Source organism: Lactuca serriola, chromosome 3 (assembly GCF_051521515.1).
Source record: "Lactuca serriola cultivar US96UC23 chromosome 3, Lser_US96UC23_V15, whole genome shotgun sequence".
In the NCBI taxonomy this organism is placed as follows: Eukaryota; Viridiplantae; Streptophyta; class Magnoliopsida; order Asterales; family Asteraceae; genus Lactuca; species Lactuca serriola.
Window position 1 is genome coordinate 197731286 of NC_136410.1, and position 19537 is coordinate 197750822.

Here is a 19537-nt window from a genome sequence, read left to right on the forward strand (position 1 = left end):
ATCTGTCGAGTTGCAAGGAGGGAACTCGACGTGTGACCTTAAGTTTGATCGAGGATCAAAGGAACTCGACGAGTCACTCCGATGACTCAGCGAGTTGGAATGTACTTCGGGGAACTCGGTGAGTAGCCAAGGGTACTCGGCGAGTTAAGGTCAACATGGACTGTTGACCTTGATTGAGGACTTTGACTTTGACCAGGGGTTGACTAGTGGTTTATGGAATACCTTGTAAGGTTAAGGACTTATGAGTATGATGTACTATCATGATAGGTGGTGGAACCTGTGTCAAGTGATCCGAGAGTTGGAGTTTACCTTTCGTGTCGACATCTGTGAGGTGAGTTATCCTCAGTATATCGATAGGGTCTACGGCACCAAGGCCGGCCCTTTAGTTGTTATTGTTATGGTATGTTGCATATGGTTATGATTTGTTAGTTCAGAATCGAGGTAGGCAGTATGTTATGCTTTTATGATCCGTAGGGATTGGTGTGTTAGTGACCTGATAGGTCGGTACTTTAGTTACAGGAGAATTCAATGATTATGATCAGTGAGATAGATATGCTTGATGTTTGTATATGCCAGTATATGATAGCTATGCGCACATGGTTATTTGCTTGTTGGTTGGGTTGAGGCGGTCCTGTTTTGTGCTGAAGGCCAACATACGCTATGAGCGGTCCGGGGAGACTGTAGGCCCACGTAGCGGACCAGTCATGCCGAAGGCACAGGATAGATTCAGACAGACTGTAGGCTCGGTAGGGCGGCCCATTCAGGTCGATGGCCCAGTATGCATGATGATTGATTGATTATTATCGATATGGTATTGTCAGTGTGGTATTAGTATTTTGGGGGTAGCTCACTAAGCCTTCGAGCTTACAGTTTTCAGTTTATTGTTTCAGGTACTTTAGGAGTCCATGGAAAGGCGAAGGCGTGACCGTACCACTCCTCATCCTTATGATATGATTTTGGGACACTCTGATGGAAAATGATTTGAAAACATTTTGTAAATGATGCTTCACGGTTTTTATTTATGATTGGAAAAGTTTAAATTTGGCGTAAAATTTATGGATGTTACATGAAACATAAACTAAAAACTATAAGCACAAACCTTAGTGAGTTCCCCAAAATACCACATACCATACATAATAAAAAATAATGGTCCCCGCTCGTCATCGGGCCAAGCCCGGCATCGGATCCCATCCGGTATTAGGCCCCGCCCGATGAATAGATCGGGTCTTGCACAACATACATATAACATATATCAAGTAAGCACATACACATGCAGTAATCACAAAGATACATAGCATACAAAATAGTCATCGGGACCCGCTCGGCATCGAGCCCTGCCCGGTATGCATATAAGCACATAACACATGCAAGAGTCACGCAGATAGCTAACATACTAACATAGCATAAACATGGGCCATCATTGGTGCCTTCGACCTGCTAAACCCAATAAGGAAACTCACCTCGAAATGTTGAATCAAACGGATAATCCCTGGCTACCGATATGACAAATCCCCGAGCTATCGATGTCAAATAAAATCCAATTAACATTTGGGCTCTAAACCATAACCATAAATCCATACTTGGGGGTAAAAATACTATTTTACCCCTAACCTAGATTGGTCCAAGACTAAGGCCCAATAGACAAATAATCCACCAAGTCCCAATATGGCCCAAATTCTAATTAGGCCCAATCCATTCCCATAGGCCTTAACCCAAGGCCCAATAATGTTCCTAGACTAAAACTTCCAAATTCAGATAACCTAACTAAACCCAATCTACTAAGCCCAAAACATGGCCCAAAATCAAAGCCCAAAATCGGAAAGCCACCTGACTAAGTACGCAGGGCGTACTTAACTTGTACGCTAAGCGTATTAGCTCAAGGGCTTGTACGCTGCGCGTATAGGCTTGTACGCCCAACGTACTCTTCTAGTTTAGCCACCTTCCCATTTTAGCTGTTAACCCATTAAGACTTCACTCCAAAATGAAGATCTAACTTCCTTGAGTTGGATTACCACGTAAGGATTCTAACTTTACGTCCATTCATGGCTAAATGAAGCTCTTAAGCTCAACAAGGACTTAATAAAGGACTTAACGCATGTATGAGGCCCTATACTCCATAAAGTTGGCACCTTTATGCTTAAAGAGCCCAAGATAAACATAGATTTGAAAGGATAAGTCTTTATGACGTCTTAACTCAACAACCCACCAAAAATGGCCAAAAGCATGACAAATCATCCCAAAAAGAGATCTAAACAACTAGAAGTCAAGATGAGAACTTGATACCTCAAAATATTTGCAAAAAGGGTGGTTATTCTGGATCCAAGGCCTTCTCTCCAAGCTAAGCAACTTCAAGCTTCTCCAACTCCTTCAAAATTCACAAAATGAACACCAAAATCTCTCTAAGGGCTCAAACTCTCAACAATGGAGGCTAAGACTCGTTTATAGGGTTTTGAGGATTTAGAGGCTGGTAAGGAGGCCAAACCTAATGAATAAGGATGTTTATATAGGATACAAAACCCCCAGCTAGGGTTTCATTAAAGTCCATGTATGCCCAGTGTACGCATACATACGCCTAGTGTACATGACCTAGGTCCCGACTAATCCTCAACTCAGTACGCTAAGCGTACCAAGTGGTACCCCCAGCGTACTGGCTTCAGGGACTAAAATGCACAACTCCAAAAATAAAATGGCCATAGGGTACATACCAGGGTACGAGTGTTACAAAGGTGGTAACTTTTTATGACATAAGTTTTATAACATACTTTGTCATAAAATCGTAACATTTTTGTAGTAGGATAATATGTTGTCTTGATTAGTTGTATTATTTAAAAACAACTATAACATATTACATAAAACATATTTGTCACTTGTTTATCTGTAAGTGAAGTATTATTTAACAAAATAATATTTATAAATAGTTTTGAAATCGGCAAGTGTTTTCCATGAACAATAAACATATATAGCACATGTATTCTCCCTCAAAGCGTAAAAGTATTAAAAAGGGTAAACACTCACTTTCGTAGTGTGAATTTAGCTTTTGGTGTGAAACTTGTCGTGAGAAACCGCTATGTGACGTTCCTTGCATTAAAGTGAACCACCATAATTATTTATGTTACCTAATAAGAACAAAGGGTAGTTTTGGTATTATTTATTAAGTATGGGGTGGTTTTTGTTAAAATAATTCACTCTAATAAAATCATTTACAAGGGACTGATCTCGTAGTTTATTCCCAAAATAGGGGGCTAAAATGCACATTTTAAACCTAAGTTGGAGTTGTAGGACCAAACATGTTAACGTTTTCGAGGGGCGGGGGGCTGTTTCTGATTAAATTAAATGGGGGTTTGGGAATTTGGATTTGGATTTAAATTAACGACCCTCCACTAGTTAAGAGTGTGGTAGGTAAGAATGGATACCTAATGACGGTCATTTTACAGGCTGCTTTCTTAAACATCCCTTATAGATTAGCTTCATGAATGAGGCCTACTAACGGTAAGATTGACTTTTCTTATACATATATATATATATATATATATATATATATATATATATATATATATATAAACTAAACTTTTAATTTTATAACAGTATAAGGGTGCATTTTAAACTTTTAAAATACTAAGGTTTAATCTTTTGATAAACTTAACTTTTAATTTAATTAAATCTAAACCATTTTATGGATTTATTAATTGTCTTTTAATTAATCTTTTAATTAAATTATTAATAAAGTCCATAAAGATATCTTCTAGGTTTTTCCATTTAAATTTCCAAAATAAACTTTTAATTTCAAATTTAAATTCTAAAACCAAAAGGGTATATCTTAAAACTTTTCAAAATACTAGGTTAAATATAAATTAGGAATATAATATTATCATAATCCAAAATTTTAACCAAATCCTTTAATTATGAGAAGGATATCATGTTATCTTTTATAAAATTCAATTTTAGGCTTTAAAAACGAATCATGACAATTATCCTAATTAAGATTAAATCTGAAAATCAAAATTTTAGGCAACTGACGAGTCAACTCGTCGAGTTCATCCTCCAGACAGCAAAAATCGATTTTCTTGTTCTTTGGACAGTTCACTATTGTATCAGTTCAATAGAAAAATATCCTAGGCTCTGATACCACTGATAGGTTTTGAACATATCTACATTCATATGTGATCATGCAACCCTAATTGCTTTGGATCTAAGTTTTTCTCTATTGAACATGCAAATTGAATACCAAAGCAATAACCCTAGAACTAGCATATAATTTTCGAAATTCATATGAAAATAGGGCTAGAAGATTACCTCACTTGTTATGTAGTAATAACAATTACAACCTCAAAGATCCTTGACCTTTGAAAGCTTAGTGCCCCAAGTGTTGTACCTCTAGTGGAGTCACAAACACTCAATGCAAAGGATGAGAGGAGAGACACTTAGAAATCGGCTGGGGTTTCTTTCTTTCAAGCATGAGCTGAAATTCCAAGTGTTTAGGGGTTTATATATGGCTAGGTTGCTTAGTCTTGAAGCTTGAATAAGGAAACCCTAATTCTAACAATAAGCCCAAAGCAACCCATGGACCTCCATAAGATGCCTTGGATGAAATCTTATAAGCCCAAGCTATAAATTTCGTCCACTCCATCAAGGATTCCCTAGGCCCAGTTTCAAAACTATCAATAATTTGCAAAACAATCCCTACATTATTAATCAGTTCCTTTAATCCCAAAATTAATATCAAATTAATTTCTGATTACTTACCAATTAATAACATGATTTCCAAATAATATATTAATCTTATAATATATTAATAAAATCATTTTGAGTACCAATTTATTATTTCAAATAATAAATCCTACTCTCTCTCCACTAGTCATCCTGTCAAGTTGCATGAGTGAAGGCAACCCAAAAGGACCATGCTACTATCAAATCAAGTACATACCAATAATAGTTATGGGCTTAGACACCTAATCCAACACCTTTGGCCTCTAGGTATGCTTACCCTCAATGGCGGTGTGGAATTTTGGTTCATAGCAGGCTTGGGTTGGGTGGCATTCAGGATCACTTTAGAAGTCTTCTCAAGTTGGTTGCATATTGGTGGAACTTGTTCAGTCTCAATCAAGTATGGAATCTTGTTTCGATCAATCATGAGGATGTCTTCTGTTAATGATTGAGGTTTGTCATTTGATAGAACTTTGGTATTTCTTCCCTTTTTGGATAAGGTTATGGGTTCCTTAAGGATATGCATTGTGGTAATTCATTGTGTGTATGTGGGCTGGACAAGATAACATTGGGGCTTGGATCAAATTATTCACATGGTTCTTCTGGGTGATAGCCTTTGAATTGGATCAAGGGTGCAACTGTTATCCTATTCTCGAGTCGTGGGTAACCATGATTTCGCAGGGTTGTGCATTGGTAGTAGGTTGTTCTGTGAAAGGAATTGTGTGTGGTAAGATTTCATCATTGTGCTCGATTAGCGTTAAGAGGGATGTTGTTTAGGTCCCTACAAGGTGATGAAATGAGGTAAGTATCTTTAGGCCTTGGATACTGGGGTGAATGATGTAATGTCGACAAGAACGGTGTAATATCAGGAGCATATCAGACATAGGTTGTAGGCCCAATGATCAGGATTGTTGATTTCATCTGAGTATTGTACTTTCAGTTTTGGTGCATTGATGGAAGTCAGGAGACACACAATCAGCTGGTTTGGATAAAGGGAACAATTAAAGGTTGTTGGGAGTATCGATCGTATATCAGAAAATCTCTCGGAATGTTAGCATTATAACCCCGTTTGCTTGCAACATGTTGTGAGGGGTTGATTATCAAGGTTGGGAACCGGTCATGAGGTCTCAAATCAAAAGTTATTTTTTAATGTATCATGTGTTTTTCTTGATGGGGGTACACTTGAATTGTAAGGATTGGAGATAAATGTGGAATTCCTGGAATTCTCATCCTTGCTCATAGGAGCAGTGGTTGGAATGACGTGTCAAGGAGTCACGGGTTAATTAAAGGCTTTTGGTGCATCTTATGGAATTGGGATTAGTGGAAAATTCGCAATTAATGTGTTTGGGTTCTTTTCAGATAAGGTATTGGATTCCTGGTTTTGAAGCTGAGTAGTAATGGTTGTCCTTTATCAGTTAACTTCAGCAGGAGCGAGGATTCGTCCGTTGTCAGTATGAGAATTCGGCTTAGAATGGGCTTGATTAATGGAATGACATTGTGTGTTAGGGTCGACTTTTATCAAGGATTTGGTAGGTGGTCGGGGGTATATGTTTTCGGGTCTATGCAACTTATTTAGAACTCAATAGAACGAAAAACATATCTTTGACTTCATCGTAGAATCCTTCTTTTAATAAGCCAGTTGAGTGGGCTAAAGAACCAAACGTAGAGTTCCTTTCTTGTAATTGCACCCAAGAAGCAAAACGACATTAAATCTGAACAAATCACCACGAAACAATACGAAACATGCAGAAATCGATGATAGTTTTCATTGTCACAACGTGATAGAAGAAGTGGCACGTCGTAGCATCAAGCCTTCGAATTTTCTAGGGTTTTTCTCACGGGTTCCAACTTTTGGTGTAAGAAGGCTAAGTTTTCATCTATCCAAAACCGGGATTTGACCCATTTATTTATAGGGAGGTGGTTTGAAATCCTAAAGATAATTACCAAATCTATTTGTAATTATCTAGGCTTTTGGTAATTATCCAAGAATCAAACCATTAGAATATTCCATATTCTCCATGTTTTCTAATTAATTGGTTAATCTATTAATCAATTAACAAAACAAAGTCCCTAAAAAAATCTTTTCAGTTCTTTTTTATTTTGTTCTTGCATGTAACCCAAAAGGACACTGCTATTTATAGTAATATTATCGCAATTGTTATGGCTATGGACACTATTCTTCATCACGATCTACTTGTAGACGTATTGTCTAGGCAATATCTTAGTAAGGTGTTTAAAGTGGATTTTCCAAATAGTATATTTATTTACCAAACGGATCCTACCTCTTATATGATCTTAATTGGTCATTCCTTATTTGATAGAACTTGCTATTCATTGGGATTAATGAAGAATCTGAGAAATAGTTAATATGACCTTATAAATACAAACAAATACTAAAACTTAGTAATATTTGTATTTAGATCATTTAAAAGGAAAAGGGGAAGTGTTAGATGAAAAGCTAACTTAACTGTAAATTTTGCACCTTTAATCAGGTAAGTGCGTAGTCACTTTCATGAGTATGATCTTAATAAAAGTATTTATTACTTAAAAGATTGAATGTATATTGAGTGGTTATTATTTGTATTTTTGTTAAATGTATACCTTGTATAGTGAGTGTGTAGTTATTTTCAAGACACATGAGACTAATAAAAATATTTATTACTTAAAAGATTAAATTTATATCTTGTATAGTGAGTGTGTGGTTACTTTCATGAACATGATTTTAATAGAAGTATATAGTACTTAAAAGATTAAATGTATACTAAATGCTTACTTATTGTGTTATGTGCTAAATGTTTACCCTGTATTGCATAAACAGGAAATTTATATCGAAAGTTATTACAGATATTGTAATCTTGTTTAGTTATAAACTAAGACTTATAAAGCATGTTTTGTTCAAATTAAGTTTAATAGTAAGTAGTCTCATTCTATGGTGTGTCTGGATTAGGCAACAAGTGGATATGTCTGAGTCATCTATCAGAGTAAGATGATAACACTTGATTATTTTAAATGGTCTGTTGAATTATGTCGTTGGTGTGGATTTATAACATACAGACGTAGATCAAATGAGATTCCATATTCATCAAATACTCTAATGTTTGGATTGTCTTTACGACTTAAAACTGGCCAATGAATTTGTTAGTTGTGTATTCAAACCGTTGCTCAAAATTATTCATCATGTAAGGTAATTCTTTCAGATGATTGTTGATTGTTGATTAGGATTTGTAAGAATCAATTGGGTTGGGTAACTATAGATAGATTATCTTATAAATATATGTGTTGGATGATATATCCATATTGTTTGGTAATATTTGTTTTGCAAGTAATGTTTGTTTTAAATCCTATGTTTTTATGGCTTTGTTTGTTGTAATTTTTTTGAAGTCTAATGAAATTTTAGTTTTAAAATAATTTGGTTAAATTGATTACTTTTAATATAAATTAATTAAAAAAAAAAAAAAAAGCATAATCATAACATCTTAATAGCAAATGTTTTGCAATTTGCAGAATGAGACTCAACCGGAAAACTTCGTTTATAGACTCTCGCTGACATTCTCTCTAACGTGGATCGAAGCAAATTTACTACAAAGTCGTCGTCTATCCGGCTCGTGGCTAGAGGAAACACTGATCAATCGTTCTAATTAGTCTTCTTTTTTGGCTTCTGTCTCCGGTACAATCTCTCTCTTACTCTCTATGATTCTATGGAATGTTTTTCTTTTTCATGTATTGAGTTGAGTATATCGATTTCTTTCTTTGAGGCTTTATATCGAACAGTTTACCTGCATCCTTATTTTCAGCTTTTAGTTTCTGATCATCATAATGGGAAATAAAGTTGTTCTTTTTCTTCTTTCGATTCGATGGTTTTAGCAATCGATGTGAAATAAAGTTTTCCTTTTGGGCTGGATTCAATTGTTAGGGTTTGCTAACGTTATCATTCAACAAGCGTAGGTTTCGAGCAACAAAACCCATATCCGATCTGATCATAATTCATGAATCTTAACCCAACCACATGTATGTGTTTTTAGTTTTTACCCCTCTGATTGCTTTCATCATTCTCGATTTTTGTAGATTCCAATATAATGGTTCCGGAATTCGAATTACGCTTAGATCTTTTTAGCTTCTTTCATGTCCAAAAATTTGCTGTTATGTAGGTTGTAATTAGAAGAGAAAGGTTGATACTTGATAGTTAGCAACAATGGCGGATTATCACTTTGTGTACAAAGATGTTGAAGGAGCATCAACACAATGGGATGATATTCAAAGAAAGCTTGGAAATTTACCTCCAAAACCCCCTGCCTTCAAACCTGATCCTTTTACTCCTGCAGAAGATGAAGATTCAAAACCTAAAGACAAAAACTGGATCGATAACAAGACAGAAGAAGAACTTGAAGATCTAGAGGATGATCTTGATGATGATCGATTCCTTGAAGAATACAGGTAATTAATACTAAAACATCAATACAATTCTTATTTTATTTATGAGCATTAGATTTTCTAATAAAACTTCCAAGTGAGATTCTTGTGATTTGTAAAAATATTACTAGAAAGGGGGTTTCTAGTGTGGCTTTTGTTCATTTCTTACGCTGAGGGTGATTTGGAATTTATTATTTACATTACCTCTAAAAAAGAAGGGTAAAATGGTCATTTGCTCTCATTCAGACTGGCCATTCAGTTCCTCAAATAGCCTATGTTCATGTAGCGTTATAGTCATTTACTCTCATTCAGTCAAAAAATTAGCCTATATTCACATAACACTAACTTTAGACATTCTAAACGGAGGGGTAAAATGGTCTTTTACTTACATTTAGTAAAAAGTTAGCCTATATACTTGTAACACTTCCTATAGACATAACGATAAAATGGTCATTTACTCTCATTAACTCCAAAAATAGTCTATATTCATATAGCACTTTCTCTCTAGACCTTCCAAAGAGAAGGGTAAAATGGTCATTTATTCTGATTTAGACGTTTCATTCAGTCCGAAGTCCAAAAGAACAATCTTTGTTCATATAATTTCATTGGTGTTCTTGAAGGAGAAAGAGGTTAGCAGAGATGAAGCAAATAGTGAAAGTTGCAAAATTTGGATCAATCATACCGATTTCTGGATCAGATTTTATACGTGAGGTATCACAAGCTCCATCTGACGTATGGGTAGTGGTTCTTTTATATAAAGACGGGTAATTACTAATTACTAATTTACTATTCAATTTGTTACATGTTTTTATCTTTCATTATTAGAAATGAATTTTTGCATGACATGATTCTTAATTTTTTTTTTTTATTTAAAAAAAAAAGGTACCCTGAATGTGGAGTACTAATGCAATGCCTTGAAGAACTTGCAACAATGTATTCGGCCACAAAATTTGTTAAAATTATATCAACTGACTGTATTCCTAATTACCCCGATCGCAATCTTCCCACTTTGTTGGTCTATAATAACAGCGCAGTTAAGGCGAATTATGTGGGTTTACATACTTTTGGTCGTAGATGCACTCCGGAAGGTATATAACTTTTTGAAAACTAGTGGTCCCCACATGCTTGTCCTAACAACAAGAATGTCATAATGAGGTCTGAAACTCATTCACTTTTGAAAACTAATGGTCCCCACATGCTTGTCCTAACAGTAAGAATGTCATAATGAGGTCTCAAACTCATTCACTTTTGAAAACTAGTGGTCCCCACATGCTTGTCCTAAAAGTAAGAATGTGAATGTGAATGAGGTCTCAAATTCATATACTTATATTTTGAAAACTAGTGGTCCCCACATATTGTCCTAATAGTAAGAATATCATAATCATTAACTTAAAGTAAGAATGTTGGAACGAGGTTTCAAATTCATACACTTTTGAAAAGTAGTGGTCCCCACACGTTTATCACTAACGGTAAGAATATCATAAAGCATTAACATAGAGTAATTATGTTAGAAGGAGGACTGGAATTCAACACTTTTAAAAATTAGTGGTCCCTACATGTTTGTCCTAACAGTAAGAATATCATAAAGCATTAACATACGGTAAGTATGTTGGAATGAGGTCTCAAATTCATACACTTTTGAAAACTAGTGGTCCCCACATGTTTTTCGTAAAAGTAAGAAAGTAGTAAGAATGTTAGAATGATCAAACTTAAACGAGCTCTCAACTTTATACACTTATATTTTGAAAATTAATGGGCCCTACATTTTTGTGTTAACAATAAGAATTAGCTTCATATAATTATATTTTGAAAACTAGTGGTCCGTAAATATTTGTCCTAAAAGTATAAGTGTGAGAATCCATAACTTATCTTTGTTCTAATTCATACACTCGCATTTTGAAAACTAGTGGTCACCACATGTTTATCGTAAGAGTAAGTGTCAGATTCATACTCTTATATTTTGAAAACTAGTGGTAGGTACATGTTTGTCTTAACAGTAAGAATATCAGAATCCATAACTATTAAGTTACTATTAAGTTTATACACTTATATGTTGAAACTAGTGGTGCCCACATGTTTGTTCTAGAAGTAAAAATTATCAGAATTGATGACTTAACCAAGGTCTTAGATCCACTTATATTTTGAAAACTAGTGGTCCCTACATGTTTGTCCTAACAGTAAGAACGTCACGTCAGTACCAATAACTGTGATCTCAGATTCGTTTTGTGAAGCCATTATGTTCTATTTCCTTTTGTTGTTGATGGATTTGGGTTATGTGTTAGGTGTTGCTATGATTTTGTGTCAATCGGATCCTGTTCTTAACGATGGGCAGAGTGAAGGGGAAGCTTCTAGAGATGCTGTTCTTGAAGGGGTGAGGAGGAGGTTTATAGAGAAAGTGGTTACTCAGCATGAAAATGATGATGATGGGTCATCGAGTGATTAGCATTGTGGTTGTCGTTATGTTAAATCATAGGTATTTTGTTGTTACAACCTTTTAAGACAGTTTTTGTGTTTCTTCTATTTTCTTTTGATTCGTGCAACTTACACATTAAAAATTCCCATCCGAAAAATTCTGTATGTTTTCTGGAAGTTCTTTTTCAAATGTATTAACAATTTATTTTGTTTACTTGTATTTATGGTCGTTTGACATTCATGTCCTTTGGTTTGATTGCATATCTTCTTTGTATATACGTGTATATACATAAGAGTATCAACTCCAACATTCATAATGCATATCTTTTTTTCTATCATATGATTTGTACATTAGCTTGCATATTGAACTTTGGCAAAAAGGTTAAAAAAGTCATTTTAGGAATAATGCAAGCTAAAAGACAATTTTTGTGTGTACTTAATGGACTACAATCTGTTCATTTCACCTGGTTTGGTTTATGTTATCCATTTCCTTGGGGATTTCCCAATGTTTTACCAATTTTGACCTCTGCATCCATAAGGCAAAAATCTACATATTGCCATATTGATAATTCTTTTTTGGCTAAATGTTGTTAGTAAAGTTCACATTTGTTTATCCATTATGCTGAAAATCACGGGTCCAAAAAAATGAAGTTTAAAGTGATCCAAGTTATTTTATGCAATAGAAGATTGCAAAGGTTGTATTCGTCCACCATTAACATATATTTAATTTAATTTGTTCTCCCTTCACATTATTTTTTCACATTTCATTTAATATCCTTTGTTTTCTTAGTTTATTAGAAATTCATAAAACTTAAATATTACTTTTTATATATTATATCATTAGAAGGAGGAGTATCAAAATAACCTCAATATTGAATATTTTTGTCAAAAAGTTTTGATTTAAGCAAAATAGTCGGCTGTTATTCTTAGTTTTGCATTTGTTTCTTTAATTATAAATGGAAATATAAGATAGGAAAATCATGTTTATTTGATGAAAAATAATACTTCAAGACGAAGTATTCCATACTTTACCATATCTACACATACAAAAGTTTTAAAATCCTAAATCCTCCCTCTAACAAGCCTTATCCCCCTCACCCACAACTCCGCCCTTTCAACCCCACCCTCACAAACAAAATGCACCTCTTTCCCCTTCATAGTCACCACCCTAAAAACCCCTGCCATGTCAGCATCCCCCTTCTTCTTCCTACACTTCTCAAAACTACCACTAGGCCCCACCTCAACCTCCCTACAAATCACATTCCTACACCTCGAACTCCCCCACCTCAAAACCCCTTCACCAATCACCATCCTCAACGTCTTCCTATGCACCACCCCTCTACCCCCTTTTGTATATTTCAACACGTCACCACCTCCAACAACTAAAACCCTCGCCAGCTCATCTAGTATCACACATTCCACGTCATCATTCTTATTCTTTCTCGCAAGAGAAAGCGCGTTTTCACCTTTCAAGTTTTTGAAATCACAAAGGGATCCACACGAGATGAGGAATCGACACATCTGTCCATTCCCTTCTCGTGCAGACAACATGAGGGGGGTGTAACCATCCCCATCAGGGATGTTTACATCGTATCCTCTGTTGACCAACAGTTTGACCGCATGCACGTCACCGTGACGTGCAGCGTAATGTAGAGGGTAAAACCCTCTTGCGTTTTCATTACCTTTCTCCAGGGTAAATTCGACCATTACCTTTTCAAACATATCGTAATTTTTGTGATTTTTCGATAAAGAAATCGCAGTGTCACCGGATTTATTCGTGAGTTTCACGTCGCATCCGGCATATACGAGGATCCGGAAGGCTTCGAGGTAACCTCGTTTTGCGGTTACCATAACGGCCGAAAAACCGTTCTTGTCTTGTTCGTCGAGGTTGGTTTCTTGTCGTGCAAGTAACGCTTTTAATGCGCGTATGTCTCCGGAATGTGCGACAAACATTAGAGGTGAAAAGACGGCTGGATTACTTGATGTAGGTAATGTTCCGGAACTTATAACGTCTAAAACCGTTTTTTGAAAGGTAAACGACCACCGAGTTGACTCGGCGATCGACTCAGCCGATCGACCCGCTGAGTTGAGTAAGCCGAGATCAGCGCCGGCATTGGTCAAAACTCGGAGACACTCTTCTTGTTTGAATTTGGCGGCTATCATTTGAGCGGTTTCGTTGTCGTGTTTGGTTCTAGAATTGATATCGCACCCAGAGGATATAAGTTCTAGAAGGATTGACGGATACCCGAGGCGTGTAGCCATGTGAATGGGTCGGGTTTCGTTTTCTTTGGCGGTTATGATAGGGGATTCCACGTCAGATCCGAGATTTATTAACGTTTTGACGGCTCCTGTGTTACCACAAAGTATGGCGTGGTGGAGGAGGGTTCTAGAATTGTGACACGTGTCAAGAGATATGTGTTGGAGTAACATTTGTAATATGGTACCACTAGATTCGAAGTATTCGACAGCACACCATGTGATATCATACGGCTCTGCTAAGCCGGCGCCGACCTTAAATTCGTCACCTGAAGTTATGTCCCATGACCATGCTCCTAGTTGGACCGTGGTATTGGTATTGGCCCCAGCCTATGAAAAAAAAACGTGATATGTTAGGTGGATGTGTTTGGCAGAAAAAGTCAAAATAAATTAAATCAATATTTTGTTTCGTAAATAACAGTGGCGTAGCCAGATGGGGCGTTAGGGGTACTATAGCCCCTCCAAAAAAATTATTTTAGGTATATCAAAAAAAAAATTTATAAACAAGTTCTACGTTATTGTACCCCCCCCCCCCCCCCTAAAAAGATTATATCATGTTTTTTAATGCCCCAGATATGATAACTACACAGAATATTTATTGATAATGTTTGTACCCACATATAAAAAATTTTGGCTCCGCCATTGGTAAATAATATATTAAGTTGTGGACAAATTTAGTTTCTGAATTTTCTGATGATATTTGGTGAACCATTATGATGCAAGTGTCGTATATTCATCAATGGCTACAAAAATCCAGCTGTTGGAGAGTTGTTGTAACAAAGATACTAATGGGCCCCAAAATCTTTCAAAGATGGTGTCAAAGGGGTTTGTATCAAAAATTGGAGTACTATACAACTATTCCACACCGTTTTCCTAATAATCCAAATAGAAGTTAATGCAAGATTGGATAACATCGTTTGATTCATGTTTTTTTTAAGGATTGAAATCGGTTTTAAAGTAATAAAATCTAATTCGTTACGTTTTTAGCTGATAGGAATAAAATGAAATTCAATAATAGATGTTTTTAATCATATAATGAATTAAAAGCGTAGATTTTATTGTATGTTATAATCATGAAATGATTTAAAAGATTTACCTGTAATAAGAGACGAACAACAGCAACCTGTCTACTAACAACAGCTGCGACAAGGGCTGTACAGTTGATATTTGTATGGAGAGAAGGCTTAGATGAGCAAAGAAGTACTCTAGCAGACGCATTTACATCTACTCCACACTGTCGTTATTACAAATTACAATCATGTTAATGATTAAGTCCAACTTATAATAATTGAAGAAAGAGTAAATTACAATAATGGTCCCTGTGCTTTACGCAAATCACAAATTCAGTTCAAATTTTGAAATTGTCCCTGATCATATAAAATGAATTCAAAGTTTGGATTGGACTTGGGACTTTGAGTAAAATAAATGAACCATAGACACAACAGAATGTGAATTTAAGGATGACAATGAGAATTTCAAATTTTGGATTGAACTTGTGATTTTGGGAAAAGAACATGGACCAAAATTGTAATTTACTCTTGAAAAAAAGTTACCTACAAGTTCGGTTAATGTGGACTTTCAGTTACTGATTTTCTTTCACTAGGGTCAAAAGAGGAAAATTTTATCATTTTGGTCCCTATTACAAAGTTTTATTTCGGTTTTGGTCCTAAACTGTCCACTTTAACTATATAGCTGTTGAATTTGTGAAAATGACCATTTTGCTCTTATTTGTATTTTTACCAATAATTATTATTTTAATAATAAAAACGGAGCCAAAATGGTCATCTCACAAATTTAACACCAAGATGGTTTAGGACCAAATCCGCAAAAAGATCTCGAAAAAGTAGCCAAAAATTGAAAATGTTTCTTTTTCAAATTTAAACCAAAGAAAACTTTGCATTTTACTCTTAAAAACAGCCAAAGTCCATGAAAAACCATAGTAGTTTGCTTTTATTTGGTTTAACCACCGATTTTTTCTAGGTTTAACCAATGAAAGTTTGTTTTCTTTTTTGAGTAAATTACACGAATGGTCCCTATGGTTTGGGGTAATTTACACGTTTGGTCACTAACTTATTTTTTTACTCGGAAGGTTCCTACTGTTTGTATTAGTTGCACGTTTGGTCCCTGTCTTACCTAAATAGACTATTTTGCCATTGATTTTTTAATTTATTTAAATAAACACACTCCAACCCTATTTCCACCTCACCTTACCTTACCTTACCTATCCCACCTTAAATAAATTAAAAAATCAAGGGCAAAATAGTCTTTTTAGGTAAGAGAGGAACCACGCGCGCAACAAAAGCAAACTGTAAGGACCTTCCGAGTTAAAAACATAAGTTACGAACCAAACGTGCAAATTACCCCAAACCATAGGGACCATTCGTGTAATTTACTCTTTTTTTTTCAAAAAAAGAAAACACCGAGTTTTCTCCAGTAATGAATTGCAAAAAACAATCAGAAGATTATTTTTCTGGTTAAAGATAGTTTTTATAATAAAAAAAATCAATGCTTTGATGGTTAAATCATAATTTTTTTTTTCTATCGAGTGGCTAAACTGAACAAATTTAAAACTATAGTGGTTTTTATAGAATTCAAAAACTTTTATGTAATGTTTTTTTTAAACAACAAAAAATCTCTATGGCTGCAACTGAACAGAGAAAAAAAAAAAATCTTTGTGCGGATAAACCAAATAAATAAATAAATAAATAAAGTATAGTTATATTTATTGAATTTGGCCTTAGAAAAAGTACAAGAAATCTTGCAAATTAATTTTTTAGAGAAATTACTGATGTTTTTTTTTTTTTACCTTCAAGAGATCTTCTACAACATCTACAAATCCCCTGCAGCATGCATTGACAAGAGCATGAACAGCAATATGTGGTCTAATAAAATCAGACGCCATAAGCAACTCAATAAACTTTCCACCTCTTCCATGACAGCTGGCATCTAACAAAGCTTCCTCACAACAAGCCTGAGAAGCACCGGCTTTCAGTAACATCTCAAATATCTCAACATGGCCCTCCCTCACTGCCGCTGTCATTGAAAACCCCCTAAACAGTTTCTGATTCACATCAGCCCCACGACTCTGTCATTTTACCAAAACACCCTTGTCATTTCCCATAACCCACAAATAACAAATAAATAAATAAATAAACCCCACTTGGGAAGCCGAAGCATAGTATTCTTTCATTCTTTCTTTCTTTAAATAGTTTATGACAGGTACACGTGGCAGATGACAGATGGACAAAATAGTATGGGAGATTCAGTGAGGATATGGAAGGTGTTGTTTTGTTGACATGGAATGGGTCTGATTATTTGTGATCAGATACATGCACGTCCAAATGTTTGATGTGGATGCATTTATTAATTCAGGGTGAAAAATTATATGAAGAAGATAGATCTTTTCCGTACACGTGTGAATTGTATATAATATTGGGGGCGGTGGATCAAGTATGAGTTATGGAAATTATTTAAGAAAACTTGATGCGAGATCTGTGTTATATCATATTATGATGTATTGCTTAATTGATAATTTAAATAATAATTTAATGTAATATATAGGAAGTCAAATGACCACTTATAACATTAACCTTTAAACTACATCAAGATCTAACCATAGAAAACATTGCCATCATATTTCTGTTACATTAGTTCGTGAAAAAAAGAGGGTATTTACGTCTGTTTGTTATGTCCCATTTTTTTTCGAGTGGGACAAAAACTGTCTTTGTCTCAGTCAAATACACGTCAAATACAAATACAGTACAATTGTATCATGTTTTATTTTATGAGGCTCTTAATCTAGCTAGTTTATTCCATAAATATATATGTTTTTGGTGATTAAGGGTCTAAGGAGAAGATTAATGGAAGGATGAATCGGTTTTTGACTTTGTATTAGCATGTAATCTGTAGATTCATGTTCAAGGATATACCTTCACCATCTTTATACCATTACTTCAAAGCTTAAACTATGAATTTTATGTCATGCCGATACAATTTCTACACTAACTGTTTTGGTTGGCATTAAGATAAACATCTGGTTAAGAATTCATGATTGGAAGTTATAAATCGCAAAAACGAGAAGAACATTTGGTAAGAAAACAAAGCATAAAGCTCAAATCAAGTAAGAAGGATCTAGTTATATGGATTATACGAGAGTCAAAAGTAAAAATCAGTTCATCTCTACTTATTATTTGAAAGCTGTTATCGCTATGTTAGCTTGAACTTCACAGAAAATCAACTATAGTAGAAACTTTTTGCAGACATTGTGCCCCAAACGTTATGCAAACTGCAAACAGTGATGTGTTTCGAACTTAAATTCCAGCCGTAAATCGTTTAATCCGATAGCATTGTACTGAATTAAGCAAGTCGTGAGATGTAATTTAACCAATAGAAAGTCAGGTAGCGTAATAAAATATACAAGAGCATTTATTGCGGAGTTTGAAATGTTTGAATGAAATGATCTGATTTTTAACCTGAAATACCGGAGCTCAATTCAAACACACTAGATAAAACAGAGATTCAAAATTTCATACCAGTAATTTTCTGACGAGTGTCGCATTTCCGGTATGAACGGCGACGAACAAAGCAGTAACGTCGGTTTTGACTTCCTGGTACTCAAATCGCACCACATTCTCCGATTCATCGCGACAGTGAACCTCCGCCATACGAACCTTCAAGGAAACAGCACCGACGAAGTTGACGTCAAGGTAGGGATCGTCAATGCAGTCAAAGGCCGATTTGAGATCGCTGCAGGACGAAGCTTCAAGGAGGCGTTGCGAAACGTCGGCCTCGTAGTCTACCGGAAAAACCTGTAGTTTTGCGGGGAGGAAACCTCCTCCGGTGCCAGAGTGACCGAACATCATCATCTCCGGCGCAGCAAAAACTCTCAAAAAAAACAAACACACACTGACTTTCTCCAGTGGTCAGTGGTTTATTTATATTGGGAGCAGTTTCTCTTTCTCTCTCTAGAAAAATTGAATAATGAGAGCGCCAGAGCAGGTCTTGGGAGAGGAGGTGCGATTAACTTTAACCACGGTTATAAAGCATTTGTCACTATCTCTTTTAAGAATCTGCTTGCCCTTTTTAGGGATAAACCATATTTAAAGAGCTACTATTAACATATTATTTTACAAATCATATGAATTACTAGAATCCAAGTTTTTGTTAGAAAATATTAAGATAAAATTATAATTTTGATAAGCATATATTCATGTAAAATATATATTAAAAAGATTGAAAATAGAAAGAAAATATACATAAAACGTACACTAATAAATAATAAATAAAGATATTTTTATCATATGTCATATTTACATTTATTTTTTGGCAAATGTTATTTTGTATTTTGTGGTTATTTTAATTTTTTTTATATGACATTCTATAGTTTTTTTATTTTATTAAATTTCATATTTATATGTAACAATTACAATAAACATAATCCACTCTAATAAATAAAGACCTTTTTGTCACATGTCATACTTTCATAACATTTGTCACATGTCATTTTGTGGTTATTTTAAATTAATTTTTTTGTGGCATATCGCTTTATAGTTTTTTCACAAAACTACAGAAATGGTCTTTGTGGTATGTATTTTTTTTTCGAGATTTAATCCAAACTTTGACTTTTTTGGCTTCATGATCCGTTTGAGTTAGTTTCATTGTGAATTTGGTTCATTGATAAACTAAAATGACTTTAATATCCCTGGATATTTATTTTTTAAAATTTAATACTTATTTATTTATTTAACTAATTAAA

General features: G+C 34.9%; 2 protein-coding genes across 4 annotated transcripts; one reads left to right on the top strand and one right to left on the bottom strand.

Moving 5' to 3' along the window:
* The first annotated feature begins 8198 nt into the window (after positions 1-8198).
* On the top strand, positions 8199-11740 carry LOC145093494 (uncharacterized). 3 transcript variants are annotated; one of them, XM_079031636.1, is made up of 6 exons: positions 8199-8371; positions 8618-8712; positions 8853-9138; positions 9735-9878; positions 9997-10202; positions 11397-11740. In XM_079031636.1, exons 3-6 carry the CDS (start codon positions 8897-8899, stop codon positions 11555-11557), a joined length of 753 nt encoding a protein of 250 aa, XP_078887762.1. In that variant the 5' UTR covers positions 8199-8371; positions 8618-8712; positions 8853-8896; the 3' UTR covers positions 11558-11740. The 3 variants fall into 3 exon arrangements, with proteins under 3 accessions (XP_078887762.1, XP_078887761.1, XP_078887760.1); XM_079031635.1 differs by having other exon boundaries at positions 8650-8712; XM_079031634.1 differs by lacking the exon at positions 8618-8712.
* A 756-nt stretch (positions 11741-12496) lies between these two features.
* LOC145093495 (ankyrin) lies at positions 12497-18773 on the bottom strand. Its single transcript, XM_079031637.1, has 4 exons — positions 18315-18773; positions 16589-16867; positions 14879-15016; positions 12497-14112 (listed from the first exon to the last, which is right to left on the bottom strand). The coding sequence occupies exons 1-4, from the start codon at positions 18645-18647 to the stop codon at positions 12589-12591; spliced, it is 2274 nt and encodes a 757-aa protein (XP_078887763.1). The 5' UTR covers positions 18648-18773; the 3' UTR covers positions 12497-12588.
* Between the last annotated feature and the right edge of the window lie 764 nt (positions 18774-19537).

Excerpts from the sequence above, each read along its gene's own strand:
- LOC145093494 (XM_079031636.1), top strand. The coding sequence starts at position 8,897 with ATGGCGGATTATCACTTTGTGTACAAAGATGTTGAAGGAGCATCAACA. Across the intron at positions 9,139-9,734 it reads CGATTCCTTGAAGAATACAG|GAGAAAGAGGTTAGCAGAGA; the intron begins GTAATTAATACT and ends GTGTTCTTGAAG. Across the intron at positions 10,203-11,396 it reads TCGTAGATGCACTCCGGAAG|GTGTTGCTATGATTTTGTGT; the intron begins GTATATAACTTT and ends GTTATGTGTTAG.
- LOC145093495 (XM_079031637.1), bottom strand. The coding sequence starts at position 18,647 with ATGATGATGTTCGGTCACTCTGGCACCGGAGGAGGTTTCCTCCCCGCA. Across the intron at positions 15,017-16,588 it reads TTGTAGAAGATCTCTTGAAG|TGTGGAGTAGATGTAAATGC; the intron begins GTAAAAAAAAAA and ends TAATAACGACAG. Across the intron at positions 14,113-14,878 it reads TTGTTCGTCTCTTATTACAG|GCTGGGGCCAATACCAATAC; the intron begins GTAAATCTTTTA and ends TTTTTTTCATAG.